Below are 14281 nucleotides of genomic sequence, written 5' to 3' on the forward strand. Positions count from 1 at the left end.
GCAGGGAATATAATGAAGCTCTCACACAGGCTAACAACATCAATTGAAGCATCCCACTAGCCGAATTACAGTTTCCCAGGCAAATTCTAAATCCTCCTTGGTTTCAGGGGCTTGTGCACATGCCAATAAAAGCATAAAAAGGTGCTGTCTCAGCTCTTTAAAACAGTGGAAGCTGAAAATCCTATCTTACAGCAGCAAATGGTAAAAAGCTTGGGAAATGTCGGCTTTTCCCAACTCATTTTGCTAGCACCTTTTTAAAGAGAAAATTGATTGCTTTTTATAAACCAATTTCATCAACAAAGCAAATACACATGCAAAATCTAAATTTTTTATTCAGTTCCAAGAATAAAAAGGTACATTTTCCACCAACATAACGGTGCCGATTAATTTCATAACAAAAAGGGGGAAGGAGGAAAAAAAAAAAAAGAAAACAGCAGCTCAAAATATAGGTAATTGCTCTGAATGTATAGACAGAAAACTTCTGCAATTACACACTGTCAAAAAAAAATAAAAAATACGAAAGCACAATATTTAAATGAAATATAAAGCAAAGCTTTGTAGTTGGCCAGATTTCCCCAGGGGCCAGAGAGTCAATGCTTATCAGAGCTTCTCAGAAGAGACAATTTTGATTAATATCAGGACCATCTGACTCAGTCTATTAAACCCCGAAGGAAAGTCTTCAGATAGAAAAGATAGGTCTTTGATTAATAATTCCTCCATATTGTTATTCCAAGCAATTGCAAACTGTATGGCACATCTTCCCACTGCAAACAGAAGCACAAAGCGAAGGCAATAAGCCCCCGGTCTGCACAAGAGGAATGGGAGCCCCTAATCAGCTACATCTTACGGAACCTTCCAGAGGGTTAAAAGGGTATGTGGGTGGGCAATCAATTGCTCAGCAGCAGCCAATTACTTCCATGGATATTAATTAAGTCCTGTTTAAATGTAAGTAAGCTTTCTTGTAAATTAACACAAAGCTCAGGAAGGCAAGTATAAGATTTATAATTAGATAAACATATTTACAATAGCTGCAGGCTAAGGTACAAATGTCACAATACAACTGCTTCCCTAACTCTTGTTTGCAGTAGTAACATGTTTAAAAATAACATCATGAGCTGCATGAGACCATGACTTGCAGAATCTGCCATACTGCAGCAGTGCCTCTAAAAAAATAATAATATTGCATTGAATTGTTAACTTGGTTCACCCGCAAATATAGATACTAATGTTAACAGATTTTAGATATGAGCTGATGCAGCTTAGCAGGGTTACAACCTTCACAAATCTACTTTTTGTTTTCATTTTCTCAGGGTGAAGAACTGTTCGTGGAATGATCGTTTTATTGACCGTACTTTACACTCCTTGAGTGGCAAGTTTCCTTATATTCATGATAATACGTCTGGAGTATTCTTTGTAATCAACTGGTTTCACGTCCATAGCTGTGGCCTTGATACGGGATTCATCCTTTAAACAGGGAGGAAGAAAATAAATAAATAGATCACTTGTTAGACACTTGTAGCTTTGTGGTAGAGGTCTTTGTGCACACGTCTGACTGGGGCTATTGATATAAAAACCAATAACCACAAACAGTAAATATTGCAACTATTTGCTTCAACCACTTATAATGTGTGTTTTATATGTTTTTTAGCCCAAAAAAAAAAAAAAAAAACACTTTCCAGCTGTTCCCAAATACAATGCAGTTCAGATACTACTGAACAGTGCAACTGACAGGCATCACTAAATTGTCTGGGAAAAGTAGAAAATACTCTCAAAATTAATGAAACAAATTAATGTTATCAATAGAACACAATACTCCATATGTGTGAACCAAATATCTGCCCAAAATAAATATCTACTCACTAAATAACCTGTCTGTACAGCTATTATCCTGCTGGTTTCTCATGCTGTCAAATTTTGTGTCAGTGATCTCAAGTCTGATATAGTCTCAATCATCTTGTCAACTACCCAAAATGGTTCTTTTCAGAGTTCTCCGACTAACCAGCTATGTCCAAACAGAATACTCTTCAAAAGAAGACCATCCAAGTGCATGTTATGCATGTATTCAGAAAAAGATTTATAGAACCACATCTGAAGGTCTTTTCGTATATTTGTCATTAATGAATCAACCGATTGGGAGCAAGCAGCTCTCTCCACAGTGAATTGCAGGTGGTAGGCAAGTCACAATAGCCTATATAAATGCTTCTAACAATTGCATAGCAGTGTTTTGAGGTTATTATAACGTGGATTGGCAGTGACCTAGAACTGTATACCAAGCTACACTTGGTTAAGTTTCCTTAGACACATGTATTGGTTCTTCTAATGGTCCAGAACATGCAATAGAGCATCACAGAGTCTACACCCAGCTATGTTATGAGGGAGAGAAGAATGGTGCTTCTACATAAGAAGCGACCAGCACAACAAAAAGCGCAGGTTGATGTCAGGCTGTGCGCCAGAAGGTGTAAGCAGCATACATATATTCCATATATTCAAGTCACTCTAAATTTAATCTTTAAATGGGTCAGATGTTAATTATACTTCACTTGCTCTTCTTGTTGCCAGATTGCTCCTTTAACTTAAGTCATACAGAAAATATTCAATAAATCAGCTTCAGAGATTAGCAAAGCAAATTAATTTGGAACCACACACAAAAAAATTATACATTACATCAAAACAAGTAAAAGCAAAGATTATTCACATTTAATGTGAGGTTGAGAGCCACTTTGTTTTCCAAAGACTTAACAAGAGAGCAGTGGGAGTCGCATAACTAGCAGGCATGTTATAATATAATGTCTTTTGTGTCAGCACATGGGACTTGTACAGGCACAGATTGAGTAGGTATAATTGCGGTATAACTGTGTGCCTTGTATTATATTACAGTGTTTTAAGAGTCACATGTCTCATTTTGTAATGTAATCCTATGCAGAGCACAAATTACCTCACATAAACCTTCAATACAGGCCCACATGTTAATTAAAAGCAATGGGCAAAAAATTCAAGGTATAAGGCCTAAAAACATTTATTTTAACAGGAAAATATTAAGATTTTAGTGGCTGGCATTCCTTTTACACACAAAAGTGGAAATGTGTCGATACCACTCAAGTTTATATTTTTTTTTAAATTAAAGACTTTACCATCAAAAGTGGTATAAAACTATATATATATATATATATATATATATATATATATATATCTCTTAATTTAAATCAGGTTACCCAAAATATTTGATAATTATACAGATGATATTTAGCGCCTTTCTTATAAATGGACACAACTGTATGTTATATGGCACAATGACTTTGTCCGCCAGAAAGTACAGGTATTTGCGCGAGAATGTTGGTAGGTTTTCTGCGCACGTGTTTCCCACACAGGAGCCTGTATAGCAGCAGGGAAAAATAATGAATGGTTCCAGTCCATAAGATCGCTCCTGCACAGCATTCAGAATAGAACTCTATGCATAAGAAACAATGTTCCCGACTTCTACCTGGAAACATTGGCGGCGTCAGAGTAGAAGAAACCTCTAGGTTTCGTAAGACTTGAAGAGGTTCTCTAAACTATACTACTATTTTTAGAGCATGTGTTCGCATGTTCTACCATTAGCCTAGATGAAATTGACATCTAATGATAGACATCACAGTACCCTTACACACATTACAAATCAGAATAAAATGGGCAAAACATTTGTGGGTGTTATACAACTGTTTAAAAAAACATGGGCCAATTGCTTTTCCTTCTATATTTTTGAAAAACCCACAAAAAACATTGTGATGTGCTACTAGACAGAAGTACAGTATCCCCACCCTCCCCCGACAAAAAACAATTCTCTTGGCTAAAATAATTAAATAGGTTATTGTGGGAGAAACTCAGAATAAAAGTTGCTGGAACATAACGTGTTAAGGAGTAACAGTGTTTATTACATCGACTCTTGAAATTAATTTCTTAAAAGGGAATTTTTTGGGCAAGGGCAGACAAGATAATGATTGAAGCAGTAATTCTATGAGCTACTAAGTATGCTCTGTGCTACAACTCGGAAAACATAATACAGCTCAATACCTATACCATGCAACCCATTATTACACATTACTGATCACAAACATATGGGGACATCATGTTTATCCATTTCTGTCGCATTCTCAGGAAATCTAAAATGTAGCCAGAGTAAGCTTTGAGAATAAATACCACTATATACAGCATACATTATACTATATAAGTGCATACTAAAACACTAGGATGGTAAAGTACACACTGAAAGAAAACTAGCAAGGGATATAATATAGAACCACTACTCAGGTTTACTAAAATAGAAACATTTATATTAATATACCTGCTGTTTTCCTACAAGACACACCAAAAGCATATTAATATACTAGCTTGACAAGAAAGCTTGTCTTAAGTACATTATCAAACTGCTATGCTGGGACTACACAAGAAAGTTATTGTGCTGATTATTTTTCAGACTGAGCAAAGCCAAAATCTAGTCATTACTATGTAGACAAGCCAAGAGTGGTGGTAGTTCATATGATGTCACCTAATGATTTTCTATCCTAAACTAATAGAGTAGGTGGTACTTCTGATTAAAGCAATTAAAATAAATCTTGGAAGCTGCAGAGATAAAAACAACGGTGTAAAATTGACACACACATATTTGTAACTTGCAGCAATCTGGAACATTACACTCAACCCACACATGTACCAGAAATGTGAAGCTGGAACAGTTTGCCAATGCTAGGTGGCTTTTCCTGGAAAGTCATTATCAGCTTAACCATTTTAATACATGGGTACAAAACCTATACAATACCATTCTTAACCATCAACATTACATTTTTTTTTGCGTGTTTATTTTTTTTTTTTTATACACACTATGGGAGTGGCTTTTTCAAGGCCAGAGAAATAATGCATTTTGGTGCGTGTTACCAAGAACTCAATTAAGCCTAAATGCCAAACACATGTTTTGAGTGTATATAACATTTAGGGTAGGTTCACATACGTATATTTCCATGTATACTTCAAGTTCAATGCACCAAAAACAAAAAACAGAAATTTAGAGATTATAGTGAACCATGTAGGATGTTATTTTTTTGGACTTGAAACAGGACAATGTAGCTTACCAATTTATCAGCTCACAAAGTGCAGGTGCACTTTAATTTAGGGAATAGTAGGTGCTATTGATACAGAATATGAGAAGTGATAACATGAAAAACAGGCTATGCTAAAAGACAAAAAACATTAGATTTAGTTTATTTTAACAATGTCATTCACAGTCAAGAATTATCATTTAAAAGTTATGAACAAACAGTACTAATTTCCTATATTTGAGCAAACCATACTTATATCCTGTAGGTATCACTGTGTATTCTAGAGAAGTTTAATTGCAGAAAAGGACTACTGCACTCCAAAGTTAGATTACATTTGAAGGAACTAAGCATTAGAGCATTACAATTCATATTTCACATATAACAGTTGTTTGAACGCTGTCTGAACACCATATATGATCTGTAAATATTTTCAAAGTATTCAAAAGTTACATTCATGTTGAAAAAAAGATTAGTACTTACATTGTAAGTCTCCAACTTGACCCGAACTCTAAAGGTGTAAGATCGGAAGTTGGCATTCTGAAATACCTCCTCAAATGCTTGCTCATTCTACAACAAGAACACAGAAATGTTCAGAGGGAACACGGAACAGCTCTCAGAAAAGAGGCTTCCTCTGTACAGGAATGAATTGCACCTATAAACTTGCTCAAAATACATCAGCAGTCATCAGAAAATGTTTTCTCTCTGCTCAGCTGGGATTTATTCAACTATGGACACCCAGTGACTACTTTTAAATGAAAAGCAGCAGAGAGCACTTTTTTTTATCTTCTGGAGAGACGAGAGAAAAAGCATTCATATATAATTGAGACAAAACCAAGGAGATGAAAAAAAAAAAAAAAAAAGCCACTTGAAGTCAAAAGCACCCGTCTGTTAAACGTGAGGTAGTTGTAAACTTAGCCATTGTTCTTAATATGCCATTAAAGATACGCAATGGTCAATATCCAAAACAATAGCGAGAAACCAATATGCAAAAAATATAGTTAAAACGCCAATACGTTTCACCTATATTATTACATTATGTGGGTTATTTACCAATAGAAGTGCATGTGTACAATAATGCATATTAGACTTTCAAAAGTCTTGTGCAAGAAACAATTAAGGTACTTACAGTATCTGATTGGCAAGTGCAAATTAGTACAACACTGGTTTCACACCTTTCTAAGGCGACAATATATTGACTGATGCCAAATTTATATTATAAACACACACACACTCCATCATAAGGCTTAAAACAATTTCCATAGGTTGCTATGGGGAACTACTTACTCTTCTCATCTCCCCCATATCCTTACAACTTACCCTATAGAACATTTGATCAATGCTGTGAGTTAAAGCTGGGGGAGAAGTGTTCCATGTAGCTGGGGATCCAGCTAGGGCCTACCTTAGGAAATATTTGCATAGGTAGTATTGCATCTTTAAGCCATTACCTATGAATCTTCATTTCCATATTAGTTAATTAAATATTAAGGCAGTGTCAATTACATTGAGAATGTCATCTACCACCATATTAAGAGACTCTGAAACAGACCAAAAGCTGATCTAACCATACCCTGCAAATGAAGGGTGTTAAGGGAGGACAGTACCATACCTTTTCCTTGAGTTCTCCAAGATAAGCTGCATTCTGGCCAAGAATGGCTTCAGCAGACTCCTGGAAACAGGTAATCCACTGATTCTCCCCAAAATCTGCAATGTTGGCCTGCAAGAGTCCATACCACAGGTTTTGTTGCAAGAATCTTCATGGTTAATTCAAAAACTGTTAAAAACCATTTTAAACGCTAAGGGGAGAATTCAATTCCCTCCGAAGTACCGCTGCGTTAAAGATATTACCGTTATTATGGTAAAATGAAAGCGGCTTTCTGCTCGCAGCAAAGCCGGCATTAAAAACTACCGTAATAACGGTAATTACGTGCAGGTCGCGTTACTTTTAACAGTAACGCAGCCAATTGAATTCCCCCTTAAAATTATTAAAGTATTTTCTTGGTAACAGATTCCTGTACATATCAGCCTATGTAAACAAGCACTATAAATAAAATATCTAAATTTTTTTATACACAGTTCATTGCACAAAAGAGGCCTTCTGACAGTATAATTATGACCAGCTTTCTAGTGTGTCACTTGACATAAATCCCACAAGTTGTACAGTAGGATCATTACATGCACTCCAGAAACCATTAGAAAATAACAAGTGCTAAAGAAATTTTTTATTTTTTAAAGTTAACAGAGAGCACTATCCTAGACTGTTGAAAACAGCAACCTGCATGACAAGGGCTTTTAAAAATAGCTTCTGACATCAGACTATTGCGAGAGCTGCAGATCTAAAGTATCTCGTCTGTCACAGCCCAAATCAGGTTAACAGAAAAGGGTCTTTAAGCCTTGCCATTGACAAAGCTCTAAGCAGGGCATGGAGAATCCAGGAGTCTGGAAAAATAAAGAGTTTAATTCACAAATTCACCAACAGCCTGTTATTTATACCTTCCACAACACCCTACTGCCATTTTACATCATTTGGTATTTCAGCCGGCATTAAACAGCTTGATTGCAAGTCGTCACAGCTGCTGAGGGCTGCCGAGTATAATGAGCTGGAGAGAAGAAAGAACCACGCTCTCCTTACCAGGTCAGGGCCAACGAGCACTTGTATGAAAGTGGCGAGACCGCATGTGGAGAACGGGCAGTCTTTTGCATAAGCTAATATCAGCTTCGCTCTCAGACAAATTCAGCTCAGACACAGGCAGAAAGAGGCTCTGCCTTTGAAGCAGGCACCATTAATTTAGTAGGTGCAAGGAATGGCTCCTCAGAGAGTGCCGAATATGGGCCCTTGGCTCTAAATGCAATTTCTTCTCTTTATAAACATTTGATTTTACTTTGTCATAATGTTAAGTTTATCCCTGCTTTCAGAATAAGCCATGCCAACTTATAAACAAGTAATGATAAGTTACCTCTTGTAAGACAATGATATTAGCAAAAACAACAAACTTTAGCAACCCAAAAAAAAAGAAAGGAAAAAAAAAAAAAAAAAGAAAGAAAAGAAATTGTGTTTGTGTCTCATACAAGCTGCTTGATAATTGAGCCACACAGGACAAACAGCATGGACATCTGTACCAATACAATGCAGATTTATTTTTGTGGGCTTTACACAAGTACAAAGGCGTCTCAAAGAAAAAAACTTGGCAAGCGATTTGAGCTTTATATCTCTCATTTTGGATCAATGACAGATCGAGTAAGCCGTATTTAAACAAGATCGTTCAGCAGTTACTTAGCACTGGAATGAGAATGGAATTTTAGTTTAACTGCAAGTCCCACGGCAGTTATGGAACTACACAAGCATGCAATACATTAGCAATGCTACAGATGGTTCTTCACTACCCACAGTCCAGAACAGTATATAAATACCCCTGACAAGGAATCTGCACATGCACTCTGCAGTTCTGGTGTCTTTTTGCGATAACATTTTTATAGAATGACATGGTAAAATACCAAACAATGCATGGGTACCACTCACTTTTTAAAGACCACTAAACCACAACATCTGCTGTGACATTACTGGTGCTAACCCTGTCTATGTAAGAACTACCACCCTGCTGCAAATCAAGTATGTCTCGCTGACACTTTCTGCTTGTTTAGTTAGAGAAGAACCTTCCTCCTAACATGACCACCTGTCGCAGAGGACTGAAAGAAAGCATGGTGAACATATTTAAGATACATGAAATAACTGGAGTGTTGATATTATTCAGTTCAGTATACACAGTATTTGACATTATGTCAAATAGTGACTTTACTTTCTCTTTAAACACAGGAAGCCATGTAATGCATGATTTGAAACAAATAAAAACTAAAACAAAAACATAATTTAGCAAGTTCAACATTTTTTATTCACTAGACAGCCTGGTCTCTTGTGGGAGATTTGCAAATCCACTCTGCGGCCTAGCCTGTCCTCAGTATGTTCTACGTAAAAAGCCTTAAGGTTGACTAAGTGAAGGGAACTCTTTGGAACAAAAGTATTTAATTTATTGGATTACTGTTTGGGGAGGGGGGGGGGGGGGGAGGCAAAACTACATGACAGCTGGAAACAGTGCCCCATCTACTTTATTTTAACCATGTAATTTATTTTTTTTTAACTACATAATTCCTAATTCTGCCCATGAGAATAATAAATATAGTTACCTTTTAATCCTTGCATACCACTCACTATTGGAATGGAGCAGAACTTGAAAAACAGCTACATTATATGAAAACTAAACAAGAATCAATGTAATATTAATACACAGCATTAGGTTGACTTTACTTTCAGTGGGGGGAAAAAAAGTGTTTAATATCCAGAGCAAAAGAAAAATAAATGCTTGGAGTTTATAATCTCATATTTATCAATGGTAAATGAGGGAAGGTTATTTTTTTCCATGCATCTGCTTATTCCTAGGTCCCCATCACTTGTAAGCAGTCCATATTAAGCACAGTGGACAAGTAAGGCACCTTGTTTCCCAGACAGTAATCTGTTCTTCCAGTTCTTTAAATTAAAAGCAAACATAACCACTCATGACCATTTAATACTCACTGAAAGAATGAGGCGGTATTTAAAGTTGGGAAATTCTTTGTCACACTTCTCACAGCGAAAGAGACCATTCTGGTGATCTATCACCTTTTTATTGCAGTCCTGTGAAGGGCAGGCCTGATAGAGGCAGTTCTCCTTTTTAAGATACACAATTGTAGCTACACTGGTAAAATAATCTGCCTGGAAAATTGCAAGGGAAAGACATTTCAAATACAGTTTGTCATGAAATAATTAAAAACAAACAAAAAACATTTAATATTTACATGTACACCAATACCATAACATAAAAAGCAAACCTGCTAGTTTGCCTACCCATGTATGCACTCCAGACACTGCTCCCAGGCTCCATTAACTCAAATGAGCGACCAAAGCAGACCATTTCTCAGCAACTAATTGCATCACTTTTTCAAACTAAACAGTGTCTGCAAGCAAAAGCTGAATGGATTTGCCTTTCCTCTTGCTATGGAAGGGAATATTTCATGCTCTACATGCAAGTTAAATTTTACTTAAAGAGCCTGGACAACGGGAGGGGTTCCAGACTAGTATTTAGCATTACCTGATTTTATATATAATACACATACTGATGTGGCTATATTATCTAATTCAGAATAAATAGGAAAAAAAAGAATTCAAATATTTTAATACATATTGAAAAACAGGGGAAAATGGATTCTGCACTTGCTGATAAATACTTCTCTCCAAGTCATGGAGAGTAAACAGAATCCTTTGTAGGTAGGATAGAGATGTGCAAAGAATACACACCAACCACTACTCTCACAAACTCCTTTTCTGTAGCCTTGCTCTCCTCCTCAGGACATGGTCTTCAAAGTCTTGAAGAAAGATTTAATGTTAACAACAAAATCTTTTTCTGAGTCAGCAGTGTGGAGAAAAGAAAAAAAGGATTCACTTCCAAATTTGATGCTTTTGTAGAGGAAACGAAAGAGTCAACTCTATGCAGTTTGAAAAGGCAGTAAGATGGCCTCTGCAATCCTGGTCCACGGAGGCCCCATGACACCACCTAGGAGGGGCCAGCTCCTGTATTGAATGAGCCAGATGGGCACCTTAGCTCTTGCCGGTTTCAGCATAGTGGATAGTTGTCTTTATACAGTGTACAGAAAATGAGGGGAAGCACTCAAAACAAACCCAAGAGCAACTTACCACATCCAACTACTAGGGAATATGAAAAACAGAGACAATTTATGTTGAAAGGTAACAGGTCCTCAAGGCTTCTTTATCCTCATAAGTGAAGTCAAAGAGAGAGAAAGCAGCAACACAAGCTGGACACGAAAAGCTACCTCCAAGGTCAATAAAGGGGATGGAACCGAGCAAGTTGGTTGAAACGGCCTTCTGTAACATTTTCAGAATAGTAAGGTCCCCCAGAGGGGAACCATACTCTAAATCGGAGGATGAAAAGCGTTAGACCTTAGATAGAAACCAAAGCCAGGCCACTATCCACGCCATGTTAGCTGCACAGTCTTGAAGACAAAGTCAAGTTAAACATTTTAGTCTAAGAATTTGGCTTCAATGATGTGGCAATTTTAAGACCAGAGTCCCTAGACATTGATGGATGAGTCCTTGTGAAAGATGAGCCACCTGGAGTGGGAAACACTGAAGCGGTTCAACTGAAAAAGAAGCCAGATCAGGTTACTGGACCAGTCAGGAGCAAGGAATAGTGCCCAAACCCTCTTAAGCTGGGTACACACTACACAGTTTTCATCCAATAATCTGCTAAATCAGCCGACATACGACCTCTCATTCAAAAAAGTCGGGTCAGTGTGTGCAGTGACACGATGGTTGAGAGTCTGCCCAAATGGACGATTGTCGCCTCATTTGGTTGGTCGTACTGTTTAATATTTTCGTTCCAATCTCGTTTCCGTTGTGAAGTGTGTATAAACTTCCGACCGATCCACAACAGTGAGTATGAAATTAGAGTCATTGCTCACGACAACATAGCTGTAAAAAGTCGCTAAAGGGACATCCGCTCTTCCCTTTATCGTCCTAAACAAGGCTAGTGTGTATGCAGTCCATGGACCGAGCGATCGGACCATCGATCGCATGTAAAATCGCTCGGCATAAAAAGTTGGTCGAAATTTCTGTAGTGTGTACCCAGCTTAAGCCTGTTCATCCGAAACATGCAAAGAATTGGAACAAATAAACTAGCTATGACACATGCACCTAAAACACAAGGCCTGACAACACAGAGGAAACTTGTGGTTCAGACGGGACCCCAACAAATCGTAAAACTCCATGAGATCCTGGAAGTCTTTGTGGTGCACAGACCACTTGCCAGAGTCCAAATGTTTGCAACTCAAGAAGTTCACCTCTCAGTTGTCCAGCCCCATAATGTAAATTACTGGGATAGCAAGAACAGCTTGGTTCTCGACCATGCCTGAGTTATGCACATTCCACTCTGATAATTCAGGTATGTCACAGCAGTAGTATTAATTGTCTGTACCATTTCAATGTTATCTTAAAGAGGGATAGTGACCATGTGCAAGACCAAAATCACAGTGTATGCCAATTGTCAGGTTATATAGCTCCAACCATGAGCAGCAAGGCGCAGCCATTCTGAGGGAAAACCAGACAGAACTCCCCGGGAAATTTTTAGCAACTAGAGAAAAAATAATTCTGAAGATTACAGACCTTTGTTCCAACCGATAGAGTAAGGGCTGGTCAGGAAGAGGAAGAGGTCTTGTTCCCGTGGAAAAACAGATATTGTTGTAACTAGGAAAGCTTTGTCCAGATCGATTATCCAGTTGAAGCTTCACCAGTGTAATATACAGGCATATGGTCCCCTAATGATGCATTTGGTCCACCATGAAGCTAATACTTTGGTAGAGACCCAAAGGAGCTGTAGAGAGGGAGGGGTGTGTGTGTGGGGGTGGGGGGGGGGGGGGGGGGAGGGAAAGGGGGGTTCATCCCTATACACCACGGACTGTTGACCATCTTCCTGAATCTGGATATCAAGAGTTGCTAGAAATTCCTTGCCCACATCCAGTGGCTAGCAGATTTGAGAGACTCCATTATAATACTGCATCTGGTAGAGAAGTGATTTGCTACACTCCTAAGTTAAAACAAAACAGGAGAGCAGTACAAAGAGCAGAGTTCTAAGATTACTTCCAATAGCTGGACAAGTGCAGCCATAATATATAGAACAAACTCGTATTAGGCCTCTTACTACACTGCATAGAGAATTGCGCTTCTGCAAGCTTTTCCTGTATCCTTGGTCTACAGGAGCCGCAAATGAGCTTCTCTCTTCGGTGTGAAAAGCGCATAAAACAAAAAACATTCTTCATAGTGGCAGGTCACTGAATTATGTCCAGTTCATTGACATCCACACATGGAGCAAGGAACAGTCCAGTGACCACCTACTGGCCACAGCACTTGAAAAACATTGGTTGGGGTGGGAAGGATTTATGTGAGAGTCTGATTTGTTCGCAAATATACAGCTAAAGCAGGAAAAAAACCAACGTAAAAAACAGAACTGTTTCACTGAAACCTGTACATATAATGGGTGTTTATTTGAAGACCTACTTTTTCCCCATGGCCCAGGTTTTCATTCTTCACCTCAAGCAATGACTTCCAGTTTGTGTTCCCTCCTGCGGCACCTCCACGAGATTCTGAGATAGATGTACCTTCTAGTACCTGGCCCTCTGAATCAAACCTTGGAAAGAGAGTTTCCAAAAACTTACACATAAAACTATATTGAATATGCAGCAATTTGCAATTGTACTATACACAACTCTTGTCAAGCACAATGTCTGGAACCTTAAATGGTTAAAAAAACAAAAACAAACCACACTTATATTATGTATCAGTATGTATTTAGGATTTTTTGTCAACCTAGCCAGTGCCTCAAAGGAATTCCTTTTACATATTCACAGAAATTATAACGTTTTCTTAATGTTTTGTATTCAAGAAACATCTATGCTGCATAGTCAATACTTTTCCCACTAATCCCATTGCAATACGTCTATTTTTATCATTGAATTTAAGGAACAGCCTAGATCTCTGTACATCCCAAAGTACTGCAGTTCATAAAGGTGTCCTTACAGATTGCAAGGACTTGTACAGAACCCCAATCAGAGGATTCCTAGGAATAGTAATATACACTTCTGTTCTGAATCTCCTAAATGCAAGCCTTGGGTTTTTACCTTCAGCAAGTATTTGATGTGTCAGCTTTGGGAAATGACAGACATCAGTCTAGTAGCAAATGGATTCAAAACTTGAAAATGCAATAACAAACATTTGGCATTGCCATAATGCCCACTAGTGTTTTAATTTGGAATTGCTCTGAGGAAACTGGTAAAGTATAGTGATACTTTCATATGGCTTCATGCTTTGTTAAACCATTTTGACTGACCATGGCAACATCATAATTCATAGCCTACCATCCTCTGAGCTTGAACGCCTCAGGAATATCTGGATTTATCATGACAGTACTGGACGACAAGACTGACAGGGACCGCCCTCCAAAGTCAGAAAGGCGTGCTCCTTTGACTGCCACAACAGGTTGTCTAGAGCCATCAAATTTATCTGCCTGTTTAGAGACATGAAAACAACAAAGCAGCAAGTTAAAGCCTAGAAATGAGTGATTTGGTAAAACTACAGCACAAAAACAAAATGAAGCGTGCAAAAAAATATT

At 37.9% G+C, this 14281-nt stretch overlaps 1 protein-coding gene across 1 annotated transcript in view; it reads right to left on the reverse strand.

Moving 5' to 3' along the window:
• Positions 1 to 314: 314 nt before the first annotated feature.
• RPA1 (replication protein A1) overlaps positions 315 to 14281 on the reverse strand; it is a 42039-nt gene continuing 28072 nt past the window's right edge. Inside the window, exons 12-17 of the mRNA XM_075196694.1 lie at positions 14028 to 14176; positions 13171 to 13300; positions 9640 to 9816; positions 6679 to 6786; positions 5553 to 5639; positions 315 to 1464 (exon numbers count right to left, since the gene is read on the reverse strand). Of these exons, the coding sequence (XP_075052795.1) occupies positions 1354 to 1464; positions 5553 to 5639; positions 6679 to 6786; positions 9640 to 9816; positions 13171 to 13300; positions 14028 to 14176 (762 nt within the window). The 3' untranslated portion in view covers positions 315 to 1353. The remainder of the gene's footprint in view (positions 1465 to 5552; positions 5640 to 6678; positions 6787 to 9639; positions 9817 to 13170; positions 13301 to 14027; positions 14177 to 14281) is intronic.

The sequence above is a fragment of the Mixophyes fleayi genome, chromosome 2 (assembly GCF_038048845.1).
Source record: "Mixophyes fleayi isolate aMixFle1 chromosome 2, aMixFle1.hap1, whole genome shotgun sequence".
NCBI classification, from domain to species: Eukaryota; Metazoa; Chordata; class Amphibia; order Anura; family Limnodynastidae; genus Mixophyes; species Mixophyes fleayi.